The 27,284-nt window shown below is 42.6% G+C and overlaps 1 protein-coding gene across 2 annotated transcripts in view; it reads left to right on the top strand.

The window, feature by feature from the left end:
• Positions 1 to 26,885, top strand: part of Trappc11 (trafficking protein particle complex subunit 11) — a 45,652-nt gene extending 18,767 nt beyond the window's left edge. The window contains exons 14-30 of one of the 2 annotated variants that reach the window (XM_052752262.1): positions 33 to 87; positions 402 to 547; positions 1,227 to 1,288; positions 1,408 to 1,540; positions 2,979 to 3,109; positions 4,739 to 4,894; positions 6,759 to 6,946; positions 7,029 to 7,177; positions 8,697 to 8,818; positions 9,278 to 9,397; positions 10,853 to 10,918; positions 11,017 to 11,173; positions 11,687 to 11,798; positions 17,369 to 17,460; positions 19,110 to 19,243; positions 21,127 to 21,294; positions 25,394 to 26,885. In XM_052752262.1, coding sequence (XP_052608222.1) covers positions 33 to 87; positions 402 to 547; positions 1,227 to 1,288; positions 1,408 to 1,540; positions 2,979 to 3,109; positions 4,739 to 4,894; positions 6,759 to 6,946; positions 7,029 to 7,177; positions 8,697 to 8,818; positions 9,278 to 9,397; positions 10,853 to 10,918; positions 11,017 to 11,173; positions 11,687 to 11,798; positions 17,369 to 17,460; positions 19,110 to 19,243; positions 21,127 to 21,294; positions 25,394 to 25,432 — 2,030 coding nt within the window. In that variant the 3' untranslated portion in view covers positions 25,433 to 26,885. Of the gene's footprint in view, positions 1 to 32; positions 88 to 401; positions 548 to 1,226; positions 1,289 to 1,407; positions 1,541 to 2,978; positions 3,110 to 4,738; positions 4,895 to 6,758; positions 6,947 to 7,028; positions 7,178 to 8,696; positions 8,819 to 9,277; positions 9,398 to 10,852; positions 10,919 to 11,016; positions 11,174 to 11,686; positions 11,799 to 17,368; positions 17,461 to 19,109; positions 19,244 to 21,126; positions 21,295 to 25,387 lie in introns of both variants that reach the window. The other variant, XM_052752261.1, reaches the window with a different exon arrangement.
• The last annotated feature ends 399 nt before the right edge of the window (positions 26,886 to 27,284 follow it).

The raw sequence follows: 27,284 nt of genomic DNA, 5'->3' as shown, positions 1-27,284 counted from the left end.
TTAAATTATTTAAGCCTTCTTTTCCTTTGCAGTGGTTCAAATGGGAGAGGAGTATTATTATGCAAAGGATTATACCAAAGCTTTGAAGTGAGTCTTATTTGCTGTTTATTTTCACAGGTACTCTGATTGCCTTAAGATGAAATTGGAATAGACGTTTATATTGAAGGATTTGTTATTGCCCTGTCTATTTTTATTAAATTCCAATTATGTGATATTTTCTAGTGCCCTCTGCTGGCATAATCCTTTAAGTTTTTAGGTAACCTCAGGTTTGCCCAAATGTGAACAATGGCTGTGAAAGCATCACAGTCGGACTTTTTGTATGTGCACAGTGAGACAAGCTCATGGAGTTTCTCCACGGCCCTTTCCACCTTCTGGAGAGGCTGTCTTTCTCCCTGTCTTAGGCTGCTGGATTATGTCATGTGTGACTACCGCAGTGAAGGGTGGTGGACTCTGCTCACGTCTATATTGACAACAGCGCTCAAGTGTTCCTACCTCATGGCCCAGCTAAAGGACTACATTACTTATTCGCTAGAACTCCTTGGAAGAGGTAACTTGACGTTTTCTCTGTAAAGTCCAACCCGCGCAATTGTTTGCATCATTAATATTTTTAAAGTTGGAATAGTAGTTCATTGTCACATATTTAGATGTACTTTTGTGCTGGGCATGGTGGTGCATACCTTTATTCCCAGGAGGCAGAGGCAGGTAGATCTCTGAGTTCAGGGCCAGCCTGGTCTACAGAGTGAATTTGAGGACAGCTAGTGTTATATAGAGACTCTGTCTCAAAACAAAAACGAAAACAAAAAAGGTACTTTTATTATGTAAAATTCACTATACTTGGTCATCTTAGAAGTATTTACTCGAAAATATCTTAAGGGTCTGGGATGATACCTCACTTGGTAAAGTGGTTGCCTGACTTCAGCCCCCAGTACCCATGTGTATGCCAGGCATGGTGGCCTGTGGGTCTGAGCCCACTGCTGCGACCGTGGGCACAGGAAGACCCCTAGGGCTCGCTGACTGGCCAGTCAGTTATATTGGTGACCTCCAGACCAGTGAGCACCTCTGTCTCAAAGGAGGCACACGTGTGAAGAACAGATGTTAGCAGGGTTGGAGAGGGGGCTTAGTTCCCAGCACCCTCGGGCAGGTCATAGCTGCCTGGAACCCCACAGGTACGGTAATGGACTGACCTGTCTTCTTATGACTATGTCTGTGTTCTTTTCCTATCTCAGCTTCAACTCTGAAAGATGACCAGAAGTCTCGGATAGAAAAGAACCTCATGAACGTCTTAATGGTGGGTTGTTAATTCTTTGTAGGAAGTGTAGTGTGTGTACACTTGGTAGAAGTACACACAGGTCTGCGTCTGTGTGTATTTTCCCAGCTAGTTGTGCAAATTTGGAACTCTCGTTGCAGAATGAAAGCCCAGACCCTGAACCTGACTGTGATGTCTTAGCCGTGAAGACTGCTCAGAAGCTGTGGGCTGACCGGGTCTCTCTGGCTGGAAGCAATGTTTTCACAATAGGCGTACAGGACTTCGTGCCATTTGGTGGGTAGTCAACAGCCACAATGTTCAGAGAAAGCCTGTGTCTGAAGTGAATAGATGCAGAGTATAAATGTGAAAGGGAGTCGGAGTACAGCCGTCCTGTGGATAATCATGACTTCTTATTTTTCTCTTCAGTGTCGTAACAGGCTATCAGATACTTTATTTTAAGCTCAACAAGTATTTATTGAACAAATATGTGCGTGATGAAAGCCTTTGTCTCATTTATTGTTACTTTAAACACCACAAGAAAGAACTATTTTTAGTTTTGTCCTATTTTCTTTTTTAAAAACTATGATATATTTTATATATAACAAAATCGTTTACATCAGTGGTTCTCAACCTTCCTAATGCTGTGGCCCCTTAATACAATTCATGTTATGGTGACCCCAGCCATAAAGTTATTTTGTTGCTACTTCATAGCTGTAATTTTGCTACTGTTATGAATCATAATGTAAATATCTGAGAACCACTGGTTTACATATTAAATAATGCTATAATAGAATGAGTTGATGTTGTATGCAATTGTTATGCTGACCCACTTAGAAAAAGTGAATTAAAAAACTTTTTTGTACTGCCAGGAGGGGTTTTACAGTCTGAAAATTTCCCCTGTTCAAATACTTTTATTTGTTTATTAAAATACACTTTGCTTATTAGTATATCACGTATTATATGAAGTATTCTTGAAACGATATCTATTTAGAAGTTTTATTATTTACTGGACTGGAGAGATGGCTCAGCTGTTAAAGGCTAGGCTCACAACCCAAAGTGTGCTTTATTGTCTAGGCAGGTGTTTTGAAATCAGCTAATTCAAAGTGGCTCCTTTTCCTTTTAAGTTTTGGCACTAACATTTAAAATTAATTTAAAATTAAAAATGTTTATGAAGTTGAGCAGTGGTGGCATATGCTTTTAATCCTAGTGCTCAAGAAGCAGGGGCAGATGGATCTCTGAGTTCGAGGCCAGCCTGGTCTACAGAGTGAGTTCCAGGACAGCCAGGCCTACAAAGAGAAACCTTGTCTCAAAACAAACAAACAAACAAACAACAACAACCACCACCAAAGTTGTAAAATTTTTGTTTGACCTTTGTTTATTAATCAGAGAGAGTTGTGTTTGTGTTTGCTGAGCAGTTGCCATCTGTGAGGACACTGTAAGCAAGAAGGCAGTAAGAATGCAGCTGAGGGCCTGGAGAGATGGCTTAGTGGTTAAGAGCACTGACTGCTCTTCCAGAGGACCCAGGTTCGATTCCCAGCACCCACATGGCAGCTCATAACTGTCTGTAATTCCAGTTCCAGGGGACCTGACAAAACACCAATGCACATAAAATAAAAATAAATTAATTTAAAAAAGAATGCAGATGAGCTGTTTCTGTAAACCTAACTCCTAGGACAGTGTATACGTGAGTGCCTGGCCCTGTTTGACTCTGCCTTTCTTGTTTGATTTCTAGTACAGTGCAAAGCCAAGTTTCATGCTCCCAGTTTTCATGTGGATGTTCCTGTTCAGTTTGATGTTTATCTGAAGGCTGACTGTCCACACCCCATTAGGTTTTCCAAGCTCTGTGTCAGCTTTAATAATCAGGTAAGGTATCACTGCATGTGTTTCCACTGTGTGTACATGTCTGTATCTATGCTGTGTCTTACTGTAGCACTTCTCATGAGTTTAGTCAATTGTAGAGCTTACCGATATTTTTTTTTTATTTTTTGAGACAAGGTTTCTCTGTGTAGCTTTGGAGCCTGTCCTGGATCTCTCTCTGTAGCCCAGGCTGGCCTCGAACTTACAGAGATCTGTCTGGCTTTGCCTCCCGAGTGCTGGGATTAAAGGCATGCACCACTACCACCCAGCTGATCTTACTGATTTTGAAATTATCAAGTGACTTTTGGCTGGGCTTATTTAAAAATAAATGTACTTACATTTCCAAATGTCTTGCATTTAGATATGCTTTTCCTACTCTTTATTTTTATTTCCTCTTCAGGTTTAAGAAAGCCAAGAATACTATTCTTAATTTTTATAATGTGTAACTTGAATTTCAAATAAGATATATTCAGTGTGAAGATATTCTAATTTTCAAAATCATTGGCTTTTTTTTTTTACCATTATTAGTTTTTGTTTTATGTATTTATTTATTGTTTGATGCAGGGTCTCACACTCAAGCTGGCTTCAAACTCACTGTATAACTTAAAATGGCCTCCAATCAAATTTTTTTTTTTTTTTTTTTTTTTTGAGACAGGGTCTGTTTACATAGCCCTGGCTGTCCTGGAACTCACTTTGTAGACCACGCTGGCCTCAAACTGACAGAGATCCGCCTGCCTCTGCCTCCCTAGTGCTGGGATTAAAGGTGTGCACCCCCATGCCCAGCTTAGTTTCTGTTTTTGGAACTAATGTAGGTTTGGTTTTGCAGTAATCAGATGGAGTAGATAGACATGAAGTGCACAGTGGACCTGTGCCCTTGCAGTCCTGCCCTGCCATGGCCCTCTCTGCTGACCTCTCAAACAGTCTAGTATTTCCTGTGTACACATAAGCAACGTTTTTATACTGTATGCATATGAGCATTTTAAAGCACAATATAGTAAAGTCAAGTGCTGGAGTCTGTTCTCTTTCATTTATATGCCTACTTAATAGGTAATCATCTTCCGGTCACCTAGGAAGTATGCTAAGTCTTTAACCACACATTTAGTGGGAGTTACAAATATTCTTCTCATTGTGAACTAAAGAGATATTGTGTATCAACTCAATTAAATGTAAGAATTTTAGGGACGGGGCAGAACTGACTCACAGATTGCCTGGTAGGCCACGAAGCTGAATGGCATCACCTTGACTGGAAGCATAGTTACGGTAGGCGTGACAGAGAAAGAAGAGGTCCAGTTAAGTATAGAAAGATGGGACTGGAGAACACGTCTGAGAAAATGGTGTGCGGGACTAGGAGGACATGTTGTATGGTTGTTGGTGAGTCAAGACAAGAACCGTAATAGACCAGGTGAGGGTGAGAAGGTGAAGCCCAGGATAGACCAGATGAGGTGAGGAGGTGAGACCGGGGATAGACCAGGGTGAGGTGAGAAGGTGAGACCGGGGATAGACCAGGTGAGGGTGAGAAGGTGAGACCGGGGATAGACCAGGGTGAGTGTGATTCGGATCACTCGGTGTTTAGTGTTTGCAAAAGATCACATGTTTGATGCTCGCCAATGATAACTCTGCTCACCTCTCTTTAAGGGATACAACCAGTTCTGTGTATTAGAAGAAGCATCCAAAGCAAGCGAAGTCTTAGAAAATCTGACTCAAGGAAAGATGTGCTTAGTTCCTGGGAAAACGAGAAAATTGTCATTTAAATTTGTTGCAAAAACTGAAGATGTGGGAAAGAAAATTGAGGTTAGTTGTGAAATTTGCTTAAATATAATTTCACTGACAAAAGCAGTATGTTTATGTTAAAAATTTAAATACTATAGTACTTTGGGAGCTTCCTTCCATATACTCTTCTTCAACATTTTTGTACTTTAAAATTATTTAATTAAGGAAGTGGGCCCCATGGATGTAGTTCTGTGTAGAACAAATATTTCCTAGCATACACCAAGTCCTGGATTCAATCCCCAGCATGAAGAAAGACTGTAGGGATATACTGTACATAATATCGAATCCTAGCTTTTTTCACTTAGTAGTGTAATTAAACATTATTTGTTCTTAGTACATATTAAAAATAGTACATTTTTAATGAGTTAATTATCAGTTAAGGAATTTTCAAAAATTTATATAATACAACAAATTTATATAATAGAACCTAATTTAGAGTTTATCTTTTTAATGTTCAAACATTGCTGTTTGCATCTATTAAAGAAAATGAAGATAAATAAATATTTGACAGGTTAATATAGTCATTGAAAAGCCCTTCAGAGCTGTATGATGGAAATGCTATTTTATGTTGTATGCCCTCTGGAGCCAACTGCATATGCTTCAGTTCCGGCTCTGTACCTTGAGAGGTCCTGGGCCTTCTAACCTCTTTGTCTCAGTGCATTCCTCTGTAAGATGGGGCTGCTGATAATAGTACCTCAGAGGCTTGTGGGATTCCGTCAGTCCATGTCATGCTGACAGTCTTTACTGCCTACCCAGTAAGCACTCAACTAAGTGCTTGATTTCTGTGGCTTGTGAGAGTGTTAGCTGTGATGAACCCTGGGACTGTTGTTAAATGCATGCACATAAGGTTTACTACTAACATTTGCATAGCAGTCTCTGTAAAGTGATTGAATTTCTTATTGACTAATACCCAACACTTGCAGTTTCTTCCATTTAAAAGTCCTTCATGATTTGACTAAATTCTTAGATGTTTACCACACCAGTTGGCAGCATGAATTTGGGAGAGCAGGCCCAAAAATGAGGCAGAATATAGACACATGCACTAGCCACCTTTCTTCAGAGCATCAGGCAGTTTATACCCTGAGGGTTAAGAAGAGTCACCTGACTAAAGTTGTCCTAGTTCAAGCTGTATATAATCACACGGACAAGCTGTGTGCGGCAAAAACATGTTTTCTGTGGAGGCATGTAAACAAATAACAATAGTCAGTTGTGATGAATAATCTAAAGGAAACTCACTCCTATCCACTACACCTGGCAGGGGCACAAAAGCATCATCCAAGAACAGTGCCGTGGTTTTGAAGAAACCATGAAGACTCTTGTCTTGCTTTCTTTCGGTTCTCTCACAAGCACTCGGAACTCCCCTAGCAGAGCTCCGTTCTTGGACTGTGTTCTGACACCTACAACTGTATTTTATCTTTTACTTGGTATCTGAAGGAAACCTCCTACTATAATTAATAATCCCATGTTGAGTCCTTTTGTTAATGGATTTATTCAGCTAATAAGACATTTCATTACTAATACTGTAGGTACTTCCAGCAGCAGTGTTTGTGGGGTTAGGCACTAGGTTGTCAGTGTATCAGCAGTACTTGGTACTTCCTTATTTCCGTCAGTGTCTACCAACAGTCGTCTGTTCTATCAAGTGCTGTGCCAGGTGCTGGCGTCATATCTATACGTCACATCTATACATCAGATCTATACATAGCTACATATTCCTTGGGAGTTCCGGTATAGTCAGTACCTGGCCAGGGTGAGAGGGTTCTGTTCTTGTCCATCCTGCACGTGACTAGGTGAACTTCAGGTGTGATAGTCCTCGCTGTGATGTTGTTGACAGGGACGATGATAAGCGGATATGTGATGGCATTTCTGGTTTCCCTTCCTTTTACAGATTACCTCTGTGGATCTGGTTCTGGGCAGTGAGTCAGGCAGGTGTGTGGTTTTGAGCTGGCAGGGAGGAGGAGGGGATGCTGCATCCTCCCAGGAAGCCCTGCAGGCAGCAAGGTCTTTCAAAAGACGGCCAAAACTTCCCGACAATGAGGTTCACTGGGACAGCATCCTAATCCAGGCAAGCACAATGTAAGTGTGCTTTAGGCTAGATTGAAGATCATCTTATTACTTTATTTCTTTAAGTCAGTTACTGAGCTGTTTCTTTTCAAAGGATCATTTCGAGAGTCCCAAACATTGCTGTACAACTGCGACATGAGCCTCCTGCCCTAATGAATGAGATGTATTGTTTGGTTGTAACGGTTCAGTCCCATGAAAAGTCCCAAATCAGGGATGTGAAGCTCACTGCTGGCCTAAAGCCAGGTAAGTATTCATTTTGTTGATTTGATCAGCATCAGTGTGTTACATTGGTGCAAAAGTCCCCGTGTTTCTTTGCCTTGCTAAAATTCGACATTTGATATTAGAATACATTAATAAATGTGGTTATGCTATACATGGTTTTAACGTGGATTCTTCCCTTTGTGTCTTTTTGATAATTACTTATTACTTGCTGTTTATTTTATATTTATATTATACTATGGAAATCGTGTTGCACAAAAAACAAATTTGAATAATTTTCTTTAAAAAAAGGTTTGGTTGCATAAAGTTTTACTTATTTGGGGGTGGGTTGCATGTCCCATAGCATATATGTGGAGGTCAGAGGAGAACTTGTGGGAGTGGATTCTCTCCTTCAGTCATGTGTGTTTGGGGGATTAAAATCAGTCATCGGGATTGGCAGCAAGTGCTTTACCTGCAGATCCATTGGGCAATTTCTTATACTAGTTAAAAATGGATGATAAAGCGCTGGAGAGAGCTTGCAGCATCAACAACACATCTGGCCTTTGAACAAACGCAGTGTGGTGGTTGTTCAAGCGGTTTTGGAAAGAAAGCAAGAGTCTTGAAGATGTGGAGCTCAGTGACCAGCCCTTAGAAGTTGACTATTGGAGAGCACTCATCAAGGCTGATGCTTTCAGATCTGTCGAGAAGTTCCAAAGAGCTCATCGTGGACTGTTGTGTGGTAGTCAGCATTTGAGGCAAGTGGACAGGGGAAAGGTGCCATAAGTAGGTGAGCAAACCGTCTCCCTGACCCGATGGTGAAGTCAGAGCAAATGGATTGTATAACGACTGGCGGTGACCAGCCCAGTGGCTGTATCAAGAGGCCTCTCCAGAGCACTTGGCACAGACAGACTTGCACCAGGAGCTCATGGATGCTGTTTGCTGTCCTGCTGCTGGTTTGACCCCCTGCAGCTTTCATGTCCCTGTGAAGCCGTCAGTCTGAGAAGCATGCGCAGCAAATCCGTGAGATGCGCTGAGAACCGCAGTGCTGGAGCCGCATTGGACGACAGAAGCATACCATTCCCCACCACACTGACCGCATCCTCCACCTGGTGCTTCTAACGTTGAATGAGCTGGGCCTTGAAATGCTGCCCATCCACCATGTTTACCTGGCCTCTCACCAACTGACTGCCCTTCTTTAAGCATCTCTTTTTGCTGGGAAAACAATTCCATAACCAGCAGGGTGCAAATGATTGCCAGGAATTTGTTCAATCCTAAAGCACAGATTTTTACACTGTAAGAATAAAACTTCTTTCTCAATGGCAAAAATATATTGATAATAATATTCCCAACTTTGATTCATAAAGATGTTTGAGCCCAGATACAGACTGAATTAAAATGCGGTCTGAAACCACAATTCCCTTTGTACCAACACAGTAACAAGGTAAACACCATCACATCAATGATAGGGTATTTGTTTAAAAGATGGTACAATATAGTGCTCTTCTTCATATAGTATTGATTGCTATGATAATGTCCTAAAACACCACTGTATCAACCTTCGTAGGGCAGGATGCCAACCTAACTCAGAAAACTCATGTGACTCTTCATGGAGCCGAGCTGTGTGATGAGTCCTACCCAGCCTTACTCACTGACATTCCTGTGGGTGACTTACATCCAGGGGAGCAGGTGAGCGTGGTCAACAGGCTGGAGAGGACATTAGTTGGTCTGTAGTTCTAAAATAGCATAGCAGAGCACTGGGAAATGACTGAACTGTCGATCTCGCAGGATTTTACATACTTAAATATGTAAAATGTCATGGGCAGTTTTTATGCAGGGTTTCCCAACCAATAAGCCCCCAGTGGACTGCTTGTTGCTGGGGAAATCACTGGTGTCTTAGACTGCAGGAACTTCTCAGTCAACTGGCGTTTCTTGAGCAGTGGATAGAGAAAATGAATAAGGTGGAGGATTATGTCACTGAGGTTGGCTCAGGGTTCTTGGTGGCTGGTGGCAGAGTTTCATTAGTCACATTAGTTACACTGTAACAACCTGTATAAAGTAACTAGAAATCTCCAAATGGAAACATTGTCTGAGAAAACCTGGAGGAAGTCTCTGTAACATTAAATTACAATGCTTACTGTGTTACAGCTGGAAAAAACAGTCTATGTTCGCTGTGGGACAGTGGGCTCCAGAATGTTCCTTGTGTATGTTTCTTACCTGATCAATACCACTGTTGAAGGAAAAGAAATTGTTTGCAAGTGTCACAAGGTATTTTTTTTTCATGACTTCTTTTCATGTCTGAGGCACTTCTATTTTGTGTTATTTTAATATCTCTTATCTTGGCAGTAATATGTCATCTTATAGGTTGGATTTTTAGCCCAGCAGAAGCAAAGGCCCAAGAATTGGGGTTTACAGTGTAGTTTTTGTAGAGGTTGTGGGCTGTGGGCTGTTTATAAGTTACTGGAAGGAAAAGGGTTGTTGCAAGGGTAAGCAATGCTGCCTAGTTGAGAAGAAGGCCAGGAACACTCTCAGAATTTCACATAGCCTGCTGTAGGTCAGGGCTCTTAGACAGGACCGGAAATGGGCTGCCAATCCCACACTTCATATGATCCATCGTTTTGTTTTGTTTTTGAGGAAGGATTTCTCTGTGTGGCTCTGGCTGTCCTGGAACTCACTCTGTAGACCCAACTGGCTTAAATTTAGAGAGCTCTGCCTGCCTTTGCCTGCCTAGTGCTGGTAGTAGAGGTGTGTACCACCATACCCGGCTTGCACTATCTTATATTCTCATCGCCTCTGAGCATCATGAAACAGAGACCTAGAGTCTAGGTTTATGTGTGTGACATGTCTGACACATAACACATAACTCAACAACACAACCTTCTTCCGTTTACATTTATTTTACATGTGTGCGTACGTGCACGTACATACGTGCACACCATAGTGCATATATGAAAGTTGAGGAACAATTGTGGGAATTGATTCTCTCCTTCTCCTGTGTGAGTTCCAGGAACTCAGGTTATCAGACCTAGAGAGGATCCTTTGAGCCTTCCCACTGGCCCAACATAACCTTTTAAAAAGGTTTCTCGACAGTGTGTTGGGCTGTTTGTTTTGCAAGGTAGAATAACCCCATGGCTCCTCACACAGTCTTTTACAGGGAGATGGAGCATGCTGGGTTACAGTAGAACCTCATGATCAGAGTTGGTTAAGTTTTCGCCTTTGTCACTTACATTCTGGCCTTGTGACCTCCATCTTAAAACTTCAGTAAATAGACTGGATGGTTTATGTGCGTGGCAAGGATATCCGTGTCTGTCACATTGCCTTGTGATTATTTCAGTTCCCTTGAGTCAAAGCAGGGTAAAGAATTTGCATGAGAGGAGGTCGCAGATTCTGGCCTTGGCCACATTTGTGGCATTGGACATCTGGGTCCTCTGTGTGGAGTGGTGGTGATGCCTGTCCTGCCTGCTTCACCACATCCTGAGTAAATAGTGCAGAAGAAAGCACTCTGCTGGGGGACTGTGAGACAGCCAGACAACGCACTAGAAAGAGCAGGGCATTGTGTGGATTTCTACAAGTGTGCCTAGGAAAAGACCCTCGCTGCTTCTTGTGCAACGTGGGGTTGTTCATGGTCAGTTCTAGATCGTGCTGTGTGTACTGCCTGACTTTAAAACTTCATGTTAACAGATGTAAAAGAGCCATTGACTGTGCTCCTGATGTTTCTTGCAGGATGAAACTGTAACAATAGAAACTGTCTTTCCATTTGATGTGGCAGTCCGGTTTGTTTCCACAAAGGTATGTTCTTGTGATGCACACTGTCAGAATTAAAAGAAAAAAGTCAAGTGGATTAGTGGGGTTGCTGACCAGCCTCTTATCTTCCTTGGTGGGGGCAGTTTGAGCACCTGGAAAGAGTCTATGCGGACATCCCTTTTCTGTTGATGACGGACCTCCTCAGCGCCTCACCTTGGGCCCTGACAATTGTGTCCAGTGAGCTACAGCTTGCCCCATCTATGACTGCAGTGGATCATCTGGAGTCCCAAGTGGACAAAGGTGAGACTTTACATCATTCTCACATGAAGTGCAGATGTGTGTGTGTGTTTGTGTGTGTGCGCACATGCATTCATGTGCACATAACAAAAGTCAGAAGAGGATGTCAGGTGTCCTGCTGTACCTCCACCTTATTCCCTTGAGACAGGTCTCTCACTGAACCCAGAACTAGGCGGCATCCATCAAGCCCCAGGGAAAACTTTTCCCGTCCCCTCAGTACTAGGATTACAGGTGCATATGCAGCCACACCCAGCTTTTTGGAGGCGCTGGAGAAATGAACTCTTACCCAGCTCTCTCCCAGCTGCCCCCCCATTCATTTTTACTGTAGTGAATATAGATAGATTGGCCCAAATGCTGGACTTTATGACCTAGAGAAAGTAACGTAGCATTTCTGAGCCTTGGTTTCTATGTTTCTGAAAACAGTTTGTAAGATAAAGACATTGCTTTGATGTCTCCTTGAGGTGACATTCTCATAGCGGGAATCATGGCGTAGGCAGTAAGGAGTCTTTCTCGTAGTTGTCTTACAGACAGGAGAGAGTGCTAGCGAATGCTTCTGTCTCCGCTGCCCGTCCGCTGGGAATGTCGAAGGTGGAGTGGCGACGGGACATTACATTATCTCCTGGAAGAGGTAAAATCACAGGGGCCTCTCTGCTTCCGCGTGTGTCTTCTGATGTCTTACTGTCTGTCATTACCATTGATCACCTGAAGTGCCACTAGAAGTCACAGCAGCAGTGGGACCACCGTGCTAAACTACAGTGACGAGGAAGTCAGGCAGCACACACAGCACGATCTAGAACTGACCATGAACAACCCCACGTTGCACAAGAAGCAGCGAGGGTCTTTTCCTAGGCACACTTGTAGAAATCCACACAATGCCCTGCTCTTTCTAGTGCGTTGTCTGGCTGTCTCACAGTCCCCCAGCAGAGTGCTTTCTTCTGCACTATTTACTCAGGATGTGGTGAAGCAGGCAGGACAGGCATCACTACCACTCCACACAGAGGAGCCAGATGTCCAATGCCACAGTTTCTGACTGAAATGCCAATAGCATTTGAGTCAAACTAAATCTGAAGATGGGGTGTGGAGAGCATCAGGTGAAATGCCCTCATGCAGTCAGTGAGATGTCTACATAAAAACCCGAGAGGTGGCCAGTAGGATGATTCAGCAGCTAAGAGTGCTTGTTCATATGCCTGGCAGCCTGAGTGGATTCCTGCAAGTCCTCTGACCTCTACACTTGTGCTGTGGTACAGACATGCCCATATACATGTATACCCGTTTAGACACTTAAACATATACACAATAGATGTTTTTTACAGAGAAAATCCAAGGGATTAAGGATTAAGTAAGGTCACTGTATAAAATGTCAATATACAAAGCCCAGTGGTATTTCTGTTGGTCAGAAATAAGCCTCTCAGCAGTGCACTTTAGACAGTGTCATTTGGGGCTGGAGAGATGGCTCAGTAGTTAAGAGCACTTGTTGCTCTCACAGAGGACCTGGGTTCAAGTCCCAGCACCCACATGGGCACTCACAACTGTCTCTAACTCTAGTTCCAGGGAATCTAATGCCCACTTCTGGTCTCCTTGGACATCAGGCATGAACACAGTACATATTACATACATGTAGACAAACGACTCACGTACATAAAATAAAAATAACCTTTTAAAAATTTTATCATTTTCATAGCATCCATAATTATAAGATACCTAGGAGTTCACCTAGTAGGAGATTAGCATTCTCTTTACATAGAAAACTATAGAACCTAAAATATTAAAAGAACAGCTAAGCTGGCCAGTGATGGCACACGCCTTTAATCTCAGTACTTGGGAGGCAAAGGCAGGTAGATCTCTATGAGTTCGAGGCCAGCCTGGTCTACAAAGTGTGTTCTAGGACAGCCAGAACTGTTACACAGAGAAATCCTGTTTTGAAACCAAAAATGAATGAATAAATAAATACATACATACATACATAATAAATAATAATTAAATAAGTGGAAAAACAACTAAACAGAGAAGGTACACAGTAGTTTTACATGAATCAGTCTTTTACAGACTCATTGTGGCTCATGCAGTAACTTCTACTACTTTTGGGTGTAAGTCAATACCCATATCTAACATTTTATGAAAGGTAAAAAGTTAGGAGTTTGGTGTAGTCGAATGATTTCCTGTGTCCTACCTGGCCTGCGGTTGGACAAATCTCTCTCACCTGCATCCCGCAGCCACTTATAAAATAATCATTCAGAGGCTTAATATTAGTTACAAACCGTATGGCCTAGCTAGCTCTTTCATTTTAAATTAACCCATTTCTGCTAATCTATGTATTGCCGCGTGGCCGTGGTGTTACTGGTGTGCTGGCATGTTGGGCGGCAGCTGGTGTCTCTCTCACTCTCCTTTCTTCTCCCGTCTCTTCAGTTCAAATGTCCACCTAACCTCATTCTGCCTCACTATTGGCCAAACAGCTTTATTTGTCAACCAATCAGAGCAGCATATATTCACAGCGTACAGAAAGACATCCCCCAGAAGTCCAGGTTCTTCATAAAGGGAACTGGCAATGTTGTGCTTCTTCTAAGTTCTAAGTTCTAAGCCTCCCTCGAAGCTCTCTTCCTTACCTGTGCGGTGCTGGCCACGAGTCTCCAGAGGCCAGAGGAGCAGATGGGTTGAGCACACATGGAACAGCTTTTTACAGAGATAGCGCTGCAGGTCAGCTGAGGAAGAGGAAGTCATTTTGTCCTTGGTAATTGAGGAAATAATTGACTCTCCATTTAAAGTAAGTTGTCTGCTGTGCATTATAGGTAAACATTCATTCCAAGCAGATTAAAATTCTAACTGTAAGAAAGCCAAGTCTTTTTACTTTAGAAAAATAGAATTGTTTAATGACCTTGGAGTAGCAGCTTCTTTAGGCACAGAAGATAGAAGTCTAAAATTGAATTTCCTGGGGGTACAAGAGGTGGCTTAGCAGTTAAGAACACTGTTGCTCTTGCAAGAAGACCTGGGTTTGGTTCCCAGCACCACATAGTGGCTCATAACTGTTCATAACTAAGAGATCCAACACCCTCTTCCAACCTTCACAGGCACCAAGCACACATGTGGTGCACATGCATACATTCAGGCAAAACACTCACATACAAATAAGATAAATAAGTCTAAAAATATTCAAATTAAAATTTTCAATTTATTGGAAGAAATCATAAAGAGAGAATGAAAAGACAAAATGCAAAATAGGTGAAAATCTTTGCAGTGTGTGTAAGTGATAAGGGTTAGTCGTGTGTAACTCACAAGGGTTAGTAGTGTATATAAGTGATAAGAGTTAGTAGTGTATATAACTGATAAGGGTTAGTAGTGTGTAACTGATAAGGGTTAGTAGTGTGTGTAACTCATCAGGGCTAGTTGTGTGTGTGACTGATAAGGGTTAGTAGTGTGTGTGACTGATAAGGGTTAGTAGTGTGTGTAATTAATAAGGGTTAGTTGTGTGTGTAACTGATAGGGTTAGTAGTGTGTGTGTTACTGATAGGGTTAGTAGTGTGTGTAACTCATAAGGGTTAGTTGTGTGTGTAATTGATAGGGTTAGTAGTGTGTGTGACTGTAGGTAAGTATTCACGTTTAGAACTTCACCTCTGGTGTCCTGAGACATAGGCAGGTCATCTGTCAGAAAGTGGAGAAAGGTGTGAGCTGAGGAAACCAAGTGGCCAGTGAACACAGTGAGAGCTGAGTCTTCCAGAGATCAGTAATTGGGGAGTGACCGGCTCAAGAGACATCATGGTTCCCATTTCCTAGTTTGCAGGAAGGGTTAGCAATGCTAAGTGTGGAAGATTGGGGGGTGAATCAGACTTTGTTCCAGTCTGCTAGGCAATGTTAGGTAAAGTTGAAGATGTCTGTGATCCTGCAGACCGAAGAACAGTACCAAACACGTACACAGTGAAGATACAGATAAGAATGTGCAGAGCAGCATTGGCTATAATAGCTACCCCTGTGGGCCCCCCCCCCAAAAAACCCAAAAAAACCCTAAATACTGTACCCATCGAAAGGAAAGTAGGCAGATTGTGATGCATTCCAATAGTGAAATGCTGTTTAGTAATGAAAGTGAGTGAACCATAGGTCCATGTCAGTATCTCCACGTAAAGAGAGGAAAGCAAGCTTCAGGCACAGATATTAACAGATTGCATTTGTAAAATGTATTTGAAAATATGTAAAACATATTATATATTGCTTAGTAGGATCAATCTAATTGGAAAAGGTTTAAAGAAATACATTACATGGGAATGATAGATACCAAATTTGGGATGGCGTTTTGGAGGGGCTGGTGGGAGCATACAGACAAGCAATGTTAAAAATTCAAGTGCATTAATATATTCCTCTTTGATAGAGAGATCCATAGGAGATATTTGTGTGTTATTCCCTTGGTATGCTTTAATACTTCATGCGTTTTAAGATGAGATAAAATTAATTAAAAATGAGAAAGGAATCCCAGTGGGAATAATTATAAGGGAATATTTTATGACATTTGTTTCTTTTGTTTTGTGGATGGTATATGTGCTATTTTGAACATGTAGTGGTCAGAGGACAACTCACAGGAGTCATGTCCCACCATCATGGGGCTGAACTCAGACCTTTACCCGCTGAGTTATCTTGCTGGCCTGTAAAGAAGTGTTTTGTACAGTCATTTATAATGAGTAGGAAGAGTTTATTCTTATAGCTGTCCCTAAAATGTTAGAAATTACCAGAATTAACTGAAGTAGAAAAAAATTAAACCTATAAAATCAATAACTGAAGAACATGCTAAAGTTGCCTTTTAAGCTTTGAAAGAAATGTTTAGTAGACATATTCTATGACATCAATATTCTTATGTTATAAGTTGAATGCAAAACAGGGCAAGAAACTCTCCAGAAATTGTCTCTGGTCTTGGTTCTAGTGCTGGGGATGGACCCTGGCCTAGCACATGCTGATAAGCAGGTGCTCCACTTCTGGGCTCCATCCCCAGCCCTTACGGCAGCTCTTCTTGAGGACATTTGCTCCAGGGTCTGACAAGACCCAACTGCAGGCCACAGTTAGCAGCTCTGAGACCTGGCCATCTCAGGACACCTTTACACTTCGAAAAATCACTGAAAACACTGAGGAGGTTTTTATGAGTTACATGTGTCAATATCTTCCATATTAGAACTGCAAGGTGGAGTTCTTTAAAGTCAGAATGGAAAAAATAGGTCATTTTACTAAGATTAAAAATCTTTTTAAGGGCCGGGCGGTGGTGGCGCACGCTTTTAATCCCAGCACTCGGGAGGCAGAGGCAGGCGGATCTCTGTGAGTTCGAGGCCAGCCTGGGCTACAGCGCGTGATCCAGGAAAGGCGCAAAGCTACACAGAGAAACCCTGTCTCGAAAAACCAAAAAAAAAAAAAAAAAAAAAAATCTTTTAAAAAAAAAGCTAACTTGCCATTTCATTCCACTCACTTGTGAATTTGCCATGTTGATGTTTAACTTCTGTGTTATAGGAGTTTTGAGCGTCAGCTGGAAGGCAGTTTTCTTCCCTGCTACTGTCATTCAGTAAGGTCCTTTCTTACTGGTGATCAGCTCGTGCCTGCCCCCTGCTGGCGGTGCTGTGTAGTAGCTCGCAATGTCCGCTGCTCTACCCCTCCATGCAGGGGGATCTTAGGAGCGAGGTCCCTGGTAGGACTGCCAGCCACTCTGTGATTCCCACCCGAATCCCAACACACAGGAAGCATTGAACAGGCTTGTTTTATTACTTTATCTCAGTAAGTCTTAGAGCCCCACACTTTTTACTGGCAGTAGAATGTTTTAATTTTTCGTTTTCTACTGTGTTCTTGTGATGAATTCTAACTGTGCCCTTTGAAAGCGTTCTGGGGCCCACCTCAGCAACCCTCGAGAGAAGAGGGTTTGTATCACAGTGTAAATCTGCAGTACTTTTGCCGTGAGAAAATCCTGCTCCAGACACAGAACCAAGTGGTGTGCTTCACAGACGGACAGAGCTCCTTCCTTAGCTCCCAGTGGTAATGCATGGCAGCCCTGGTTAGAACATCTGCTCCCTAAACATCCACAACAAAAGTGGGGTTCAGAGAGCTCCTGGACAAACTCTACTGATGGAGCTTGGAGATGGGTAGTTTCTCTTTTAAAGCTAGCTGGTAAAACAGATGCCTGTATCTGGTTGATTGTCGTTTTTGAAGTGTGAGTTCAAAGCTGGACTTCTTCCATAGGACCTCAGGCATGGAGAACATCCCCGTCATCAACACTGTCATCACGCTGCCCCACGTGATTGTTGAGAACATCCCTCTCCACGTGAACGCAGGTAACGGCTTTCAGGTGGTACTTGATAAGGGGCTTCTCAGAGTTCAGTGTTTTAACGGTATATTATGCAAACTGGCTAACATCTATGCACTTTACATGATTGCCCCTCCACAGTCCTACCCAGTTATTGTCAGAGAAATCCCACATGTCATTTCAGCCATAAATGCTTTAGTATGATTGCAAGCATGACTTTTTGTGAACCTTACTGTTTCATTACTATGACTTAAAATTATCAATGGATCCTTTGTTTGTGTCGGAGGGTGGTTGAGGCAGGATCTCATTATATAGCCCTGGATGGCCTTGAACTTGCTAGATCAGGCTGGCCTCAAACTCACTAAGATCCTCCTGCTTCTGCCTTGTGGGTGCTGGGATGAAAGGTGTGCCACCTTGCCCAGCCTAGCAATAGATTCTTAACATCACCACATTCTGATGTTGAAACTTTCATTGGCTGAATGTTTCTCAGCTTATTTTAAGGTCTTTACATTGCAGTTTATGGGTGAGTCTCGGAGAATCCATCTAAATCTCTAGGTCGGCTGTGTCCTGTCTCCCATGTCCTCCTCCTGGTCATTATTAATCCCTGACACTCTTCAGTGTTATTCTCTTCACCCCCAGCCCACCTCCTCTCCTGCTTCCAGCTTGCCCTCTTCCTCTTCCTGATTATTTACTGCAGGAACCGAGTCATCTGGTAGACTCTCTAACAGACCGTATGACACCGTTTTTAACCATTTCCCTATCCCTGTAGATTGATCAGACTCAGGGTTCCATTTTTGTTAGGAAGGCTCCACAGTTAATGTTCCCTTTAATGGACACATCACCGGCCCCTCCCCTTTCACATAGGATCACATACAGTGCAGGCTAGTCTCAGTAGTTTCTATCAGATTTCCAACTCTCTGTTTTTCCCCCTTGGTCTTTTTAAGATAGGATGATACCGTAGTTTAGGCTAACCTCAGACTCACTGTGTAGCCAAGGCTGGCCTCAAACTCCTACTATTTGTTCTACCTCTCCCAAGCTTGGCTTACAGTGTGCCTGGCTCATTTCTTCTCTCTTCATTGAATACTCCTTTCAAGAGAAATGTTTCTTTACCAGCCCCTACCATGTCTATATCGATTTTAAAAATAGCATGCAGTGCCCGCCTCCTGCCATGCCGCCTCCTGCCATACGTGCTTGTCTAAGCAGAGCTGCATGGGACTGGAGGAGCACAGGCAGCATTAGCATGGCTTCTGCAAGGGTAGTCACAGATGCACGAGACACTCAATTTCTGTATGTCGGTAAAATAAGTCTGCAGAGCTCCAGGAAAAGGGGCATCAGCTGAGTGGATGAATGGAAGCCTTACTTAGTCTCCATAAAATACAGTGTTTGCTTTTTCTAGTTTAGGAACTGTGGTTGCTATCTGGGGAGGTGTTTGCAGATTTGTGAGGTAATTTGTAAATCCCACTTTAGCTTGTGGTAGCCAGACTCTCTTTCTGTGTCAGTCAATCTTCGACTTCCTTCCTTCTCAGCCTGTCCCGTCAGCATCCTTTGCTATCCTTCAGTCAAAAGATCTCATACCAGCAAAGCCGTAACCTGCGTAACACTGTGTCCATCCCGTATGAGCGCACGAGTGACAAGCCCTTTCTGTTTAACCAAGAGAACCATGCCCTCTCTCTGTAGACTTGCCATCGTTTGGACGCGTCAGAGAGTCATTACCAGTCAGGTATCACTTACAGAATAAGACTGACTTGGTTCAGGACGTGGACATTTCTGTGGAGCCTAGTGACGCCTTCATGTTCTCGGGTCTCAAACAGGTACAGGTCGTCCTTGCTGGTGCTGCTTGTGTGACCAAGAAACCCAAGTGGGGCTTGTGTTTTGATAGTAGGACATGGTTAAGCCTCTTTAAAGATTAGGTTTAACTTCCTGAAGGGGTGGGTTGCCCTTTTCACATCTTCAAGATGAGGCAGATGGGTTCTTTTTTTTTTTTGGTTTTTCGAGACAGGGTTTCTCTGTGTAGCTTTGCGCCTTTCCTGGGACTCACTTGGTAGCCCAGGCTGGCCTCGAACTCACAGAGATCCGCCTGGCTCTGCCTCCCGAGTGCTGGGATTAAAGGCATGCGCCACCACCGCCCGGCGCAGATGGGTTCTTACTCCTTATAAAGCACAGTTTGCAATCACTGGACTGTGTTATAATAACAAGTAGAGTTCCTGAGACACGTGAACCTCATCTTTATTTGCCTCTTGTCTTGGCCTGAGGCCGGGAGCACAGCCATACTGTGGTTAAAGCCCGCCTGCCTTTTCTGAAGAGCTGGACAGGTTTTTATCTTGCATACAGTTGACTTTTCTCTGTGTTCAGGAACATTTTTTGCTTATTCAAACTTTCTTCTTGTTCAGCTCAAATTAGATGAAAAATTTATCAGTTTTTAAAATGAGTAAATACAACACTCAGTCAAAAACACGTTCCAGAGAAGAGTCAGGGTGTTGACAGACACCCCCCATTTGTCAACATAGGTTTTATTAATAAGGGATAGTTATAATTATAGAAACAAATGTGTCTTAATGCGCGAGTGTCTACTCTGAACAATCGAACCAGTTTGCTCCACGTATTCAGAAATCCGAGTTTGTTGTTAAATACACAGTAGAACTGTGTATGAAATGTGCAGTATAGCCATGCACTGCACATCATAAATTTATGGCATGAAGCATTACATATCTCAGCTTCAGTACGTCAAAAGCCTGTGCTGTGCTGCCCCTGGCTCACGGGGTGCACATGCACACTTGTTTCTCATCTATAAATGAGTAAGCTCTTTCCAGGGATTGGATTACAGATAGGAAGGATAAAATACCAAAACTCTACAAGTTTATATTTTCTAAAATTCAGTTTTTTTTTTTGTTATACTTCTGTCGTTATTGTGTGTATAGGCACGTCGTGTATGTGTGCATCAGGGTGAGCCTGTGGAGGTCAGAGGGGTCAATTCTCTCCTCTCATTGTGTGGACCTGGAGACTGAATTCAGGCCAGCAGGCTTGGCAGCAAATGCCTTGACATGCTGAGCCGTCTTGCTGGCCTCTCAAGTATTAGTAAAGATTTCTAACAACCCCCCCAAACTGTTTACCTTAACATATAGTATAAAATCCCCAAAACAGGGGCTGGAGAGATGGCTCAGAGGTTAAGAGCACCGACTGCTCTTCCAGAGGTCCTGAGTTCAATTCCCAGCACCCACATGGTGGCTCACAACCATCTGTAATGAGATCTGGCGCCCTCTTCTGTATACATAATGAATAAATAAATCTTTAAAAAAAAATCTCCAAAACAAAATAACCAAAAACAAATAGTTTTCATTTTGTTGGAAAATACCTATAGAGAGATACTTTTGAAAGCAAATTATCCTATAATATTTTTGAGGGTTAAGATATTCCAGATCTAAGACACAAAATGGTAACCTGAGTGGCATTCTTAAGAAGGCGTATGCTGCTCTTCAGACCTTGGTAGAGACTGAGCAGTGGCACCTCTGTCATGTAGTCCATTTCCTGTCTGCCTGTCATTACACTTGTTACACTTCTTCGGCTGTCTGTTCAGAAGAGAGCATGTGTGCTTCACAAAGGGATGTGTCATAAACAATTGAGGGTAGCCATGTAAGTACATGTGTATTCATATAGCAAATTGTGTGATTGGTTTTCTCTGGCGTTTTATGACTAGATTCGATTACGGATTCTGCCTGGCACCAAACAGGAAATGCTGTATAATTTCTATCCTCTGATGGCGGGGTATCAGCAGCTACCATCGCTCAACATCAACTTACTTAGATTTCCCAGCTTCACCAACCAGCTGCTCAGGCGTTTTATCCCGACCAGCATCTTTGTGAAGGTGAGCCTTGGCTGTTTCCTGTCTTCAACCGCAGGGTCTCAGAAGTTCACTGAGTAATAGTTGGGGCTAGCTAGCACTGATAGCTTTTGCTTTGACTATATGGATTTGCAGTTCTGTTCATTTCTATGGTACTGTTTCATAGACTCTAACATCAAAGACTGCCCCTCCCTAGATAATTAGTGACTCGTCCTTACAGTGTCCGGGAACATACTTTCCCTTTGTAGTAATGTAGGTTTTCTTTCTGTCTTTTTTTTTTTTTTCTTGAGACCGAGTTTCTCTGTGTAGTGCTGGCTGTTGCAGAATTCACTCTCTAGACCAGGCTGGCCTGGAACTCAGAGATCTGCCTGCCTCTGCCTCCAGAGTGCTGGGATTAAAGGCGTGCGCCACCATGCCCAGCTTCAATTTTTAAACATTCTTACCTGGTCACATTTTAAAGGCACCCATCTTGCTATTCTTGTGTCTGATGTCACCTGCAGGGGAACAGTGTCTCAGGACGTGGCAGTAAAGAGTTGGAGAGTGAGTGGTCTCCAGCTGTTGATGGAGTGGAAGAGTGAGTGGTCTCCAGCTGTTGATGGAGCGGGAGAGTGAGTGGTCTCCAGCTGTTTGACTGTTGGGACTGTGCTATAACTAAACACAGCAGTACTAGTTTCATCGTGTGTGAACGCAGACTTGGTCATATTCTGGCCAAGGGCTAACTTGTCTCAGACACTAGCAGTAACTATACTGAGGAAAGAGATCCGGGCTCATCAGTTAATCCCTTTCATACTTTGTACACGCAAACCCAGTTCTAATTAAGGCTGGCTCAGCCTTTGACTGCTTTCATGGGAACTAGCGTGTCTCCAGCTGCCATGGCCACTCTGTCACCTTCATTGCAGTGCAGTGAGCGTTGGACTCCTTGGCCACTCCTTCATCCACTGGAGAAACACGGGTTTGCTCTTCTACAGAGTGTGCATCTTTAACATACATTGCATTCCATTTGGAACAAGGTCTTTATATGCAGTCAGCCTGGCCTCAAACGATCCATCCTTCTGCCTCAGCTTACATAGAGATAGGATTATAAGCATACCACCATAGCCTACTAACTTTTGTCAGTTTAAGTGACTTAGGGCTACCCTTTCCCGCATACTAAATTATCACTGACTAAGATTTTATATCCTACTGCACCTCTATGTCATTCTAGGCTGGTCAGTCTAGTTAGGTGACTGCTTGCCACTACTGAGATTTAAGTGAAATTAAGTTAAACCTAGAATTCTTAATGTCTGCATTAACCACACTTTAGGTGCTCCAAAGCTAAACATGATTAGTCACCTATTGAACAGGGTTCTTCTAAAGCAGAGTTGGTCAGTATTTTTCTTTGAATAATCAGATTCAGTTTATTGCGTAATGTGAATACATTCCTGTGGCTGCACATGTAAAGCTGTGTTTGGCTAGGCCTTAAGTGGAGCCACTGTTTTGTTCCTGAAAGAGCCATCTCCATCAATACTAAACAATTAAATAAAGAATCAAAGTAAGGAATAGAAACTATTCTTCAACATTTGGTTCCCATTGTAGATGGTAAAGACCCCTATGTTCACCACACTAAAGGCACTGGAACCTGGGAGAATGGAGCCTACACCCGAGGAGGACTAAAGTCTCATGCAACAGCCAGCATTATGCAGAGTATCCGACAGCTTATACTCAGAGGGTTAGGAAGAGTCACCTGAGTACAGTGTCCAGTCACAGGGCAAGCCACACGCGGTAGAAACATGTTTCTCTGTAGAGGCATATAAACAAATAACAACAGTCAGTTGTGATGAATAGTCTAAAGGAAACTCACTCCTATCCACTATACCTGGGAGGGGCACAAAAACACATTCCAAGAACAATTTTGTGTTTTTGAAGAAACTGAGGTCACAAGACTCTTGTCTTATTTTCTTGGAGTTTACTTACAAGCAATTAGAAATCTCTTCACATGTGACTCCATTCTTGGACCATGTTCTCACACCCATACATACTAGGCAAATATGCATGTGTACACTCATCCACACACATACCATACAAATGTATACCTGTACACTCGTCCACACACATACCATACAAATGTATACCTGTACATTTGTCCACATACATACAACTATGTACACCTGTACACTCATCCACACACATACAACTATGTGTACGTGTACACTTGTCCACACACATACAACTGTGTATACTTCTACACTCATCCACACACATACAACTATATATACCTGTACACTCATCCACACACATATAACTATGTATACGTGTATACTTGTCCACACACATACAGATATATATATATATATATATATATATATATATATATATATATATACTCATCCACACACATACAACTGTGTATATCTGTACACTCGTCCACACACATAAAACTGTGTATACCTGTACACTCACCTACACACATACAACTATGTACACCTGTACACTCACCCCCACACATACAGCTATGCATACCTGTACACTCATCCACACATACACAACTATATATACCTGTACACTCATCCACACACATATAACTATGTATACGTGTATACTCGTCCACACACATACATATATATATATATATATATATATATACACACACACACACACACACACACACACACACACACACACACTCATCCACACACATAGAACTGTGTATATCTGTACACTTGTCCATGCACATATAATTATGTGTATACCTGTACACTCATCCACACACATACAACTGTGTATACCTGTGCACTCATCTACATATATGTATATTTACACCTTTGGGGACTTCTGCTGCCTCAGGCTTAGCAGATAGCTTTTAGTCATGAAGTTGTTGTAACTGAACAACTTCGTATTTATTTTTCTGTTTCATTTTCTGTTTATCACTGTCTCTTACGCTTTCCCTACAGAAGTTGACTGTTGAGTATCTGTGATAAAATTACTTGCAAAAATTCCTTTACAGCCAGGCATGGTTGTGTGCACCTTTAGTTCTAGTACTTGGGAGGCAGAGGCAGGAGGATTTCTATGAGTTTGAGGCTAGCCTTATCTACAAGAGAGTTCTAGCGCATCCAGCTACACAGAGAGACTGTGTCTCAAAAAAATTTTTTTCCCCATTAGATGGTCCTCTAGTGTATTGCTGACCTATTAAGAATTTTACAGCTGAAACAGTCTATTCATCCTCAACACCATAAAACAAAGCGAACGAAACAGCTATAATGCTGTGGATGTCTGTGCGTGTGTGCTCACATGCATGTGTGCCTGTCAGTCTTACTGTTGTCTGTCAGGCACTGTTCCTCTTGCTTTCTGAGCCAGGCTCTGTTGCTGGCCTGGAACTTGTGAGTAAGCCGTGGTGGCTGGCCAGTGAGCCCCGGAGTCTGCCCATCTTTGCCTTCTTCCCGGTGCTAGGATCGCAAACACGTGCCGCCATGGCTGCTGTTTCCATGGCTGCTGAGGTTCAGCCTCAGATCCTCATGCTTGCAGAGCAAGCACGGTACCAACTGAGCCAGCTCCTCCGCCCTGTGATGTCTTTATTTGCTCTTAGCACTGGGTTTGTGGTGTGGTGTTTTATTGTCATCAGACTTAGAGAGGGCAAGTGTTTGCTTTTATCCTTGAGATGGAGATAGACAGACAGACAGACAGATAGGTAGGTAGGTAGGTAGATGATAGATAGGTAAACAGACAGAAAGAAAGAAGGTAGGTAGGTAGGTAGGTAGGTAGGAAGGTAGATGTGTGCATCCATGCTTGTATACTTTGGAGTTCATTGTAAGTCACATGTTTTCAAATAGGAGATGAGAATCTTGAATCCCCCAAAGGAGCTTTCTGTCCATTCAGGTCTTGGGATGTAGGAGGCCCGAGCCTGCATGGTGGGCAGGCATGGTAAGGAGCTCCCATTTTACACTCCAGCTGTGAGGCTCTGTGGGAGCTGCAGGAGTCCAGGGTTAGGAGAGAAGTGCCCATTGAGGTGGGTCTGCAGGTGGAAGTACACAGGCAGTGGTATTTCAGTTTTGTAAAATAGTCATAGAAATTTCAGTGCTTCCGTAACAGAGCTCTTCTTGTTATTATTTTGTAATTCCGTTTTGCTTTTCCTGTTGTAAAGCCGCAGGGTCGACTCTTGGATGATAACTCTATTGCTGCCGCATGATGTCCGGGACCAGCCCTTGTGTTCTTACAGAGGAGTCAAGAGAGTGCCTAGGAGACCCATTGTGACTTGTAGCTTTGATCATGGTGAAAAGTTAATGTTGCCTATTTTTCAATGGCTATGATACCAGCTATTCAGAGAAATTCATGCTTAAAATATTAAGAAAATCATCTTCTCGTATAGTTTCACTAATAAAAATTTCAAATCTGTCTGTGACATGAGAGGACGTCAGGTCATTGTTCCCGTCAGAAGTCATTTTATGGTGAGCACGATGTGTCCAAGGGAGGTGACTTGGATGTGCAACATCAATGGAAACAGATAACCAACTGTGATTGGACAGAGGAGATGCATCATACCTAGTTCTACCTGGAGATGACCCATCCCATAAATTCCCTGTTGCTTAGCACCTCTACTCAGTAAGCATCGCAGGTCTGACTGATGTGCAGACCTCCAGGGCTTTTTGGTTTGGTTTTGTTTTGAGATAGGGTTTCTCTATGTAGCCCTGGCTATCCTGGACCTCGCTCACTCTGTGGCAGTTGAAAGGTGTCAACTTTTTACTTACTGTCAACAAGCTTTGAACTCTACCCACATGTATATCATTTATAAAACAGGTGTATATTCCTGAAAGGACCTGACCATAAACATAATTCCTAACCTGAGTTTTTGAGAATGACTCAAGGTCGCATTAAGAGTTCTCAGTCACTTTACATAATTTCATAAGTGCTATTTAGAATGCCTTTAAATTCATGTAAATGAAAAAAATCATATGGTGAACATTTTCTTTGTAAAATATCTTAATTTAAAACTACTTAAATTTCTTGGAAAATTTTATTATGTAGACCGTGGGCATATTGTAAAAAGGTAATAGTGATGTAAATAAATATGTTCTCTTTCACATCTGCTTGTAGATATCATTGATTTCTTTTAGCTGGTTTGGTTTCAGCTATATATAACAGCCTTTACCAAGAACACATCAAGAGGTTACCGGAAAGCGGTCAGGAGTGTTCTGGGTTCTAAGACTTGCTCTGCTAATCCTTGCTCGGACAGGGGAAGGGTTTGTGGGAGACATGAGTTCCGTATGTCACGGATTTTCAGATAGGGGCCATCGGTTGGCTCTGCAATGGACTGGGATCAGATCTCATCTGTGTGGCTTGCTGGCCAGGTGACTGTTTTTGCCTGTGTACCAAGTTTTCTGGAAGAGAAGCTGATTAGGCCTGTCCCACAGCTTCCTGTGAGGACGTAGATTTAACATGGGAGGACAGCCGGACACGGCCAGAGCCGAGGTTCACGCTTAGCTAGTACTACCATCTCACTGGGAGGCCGAGGAGGACAGGTGTGCGGATTTGTCATTCACTGTACCTAATGCAGAATGTAAATGAGTGTATACCTGTGTATAAACATACATATTAATATAAACTGTACAAGCAGTTCATAAAATACACTTTAGTGGTCTCTGGTTTGTGTCCTAGTGTTTTGTTTTGATTCTTCGTTGTGACCTGCAGGTTGATCCCATGACCTCTGTTACTGGCATGTTGAAGACGTCCGGATGAAGGTCTTTAAGGTCCCCATGGTCTGCACGGTGCTTGGATGCACTGCACAAACAATGAAGTCCCCTGCATCCACACTGCTGTTCTCAAGCATACGATGTGCTTGTAACACAAGTCACTGATAGATACTCAACTTCAGCATTGACGTTAGCGAGATTTACTTAACTGTGTCTGCTTTACCAAATAAACAAGTCTGTTTTTCTTTTTAATTTTCCATACAGCTGGTGATAAAGTATCTTTTCTAGCCAAGAATTCTCCCATATCATAAATTCTGTGACTATATTCTACTTGCCTAGTTTTAAACTGAT

Source organism: Peromyscus californicus, unplaced genomic scaffold (assembly GCF_007827085.1).
Source record: "Peromyscus californicus insignis strain IS unplaced genomic scaffold, ASM782708v3 Scaffold_23__1_contigs__length_62951481, whole genome shotgun sequence".
Lineage (NCBI taxonomy): Eukaryota > Metazoa > Chordata > Mammalia > Rodentia > Cricetidae > Peromyscus > Peromyscus californicus.
Note: the sequence above shows the minus strand (reverse complement) of the source record. Positions and strands in the feature narration are given on the sequence as shown.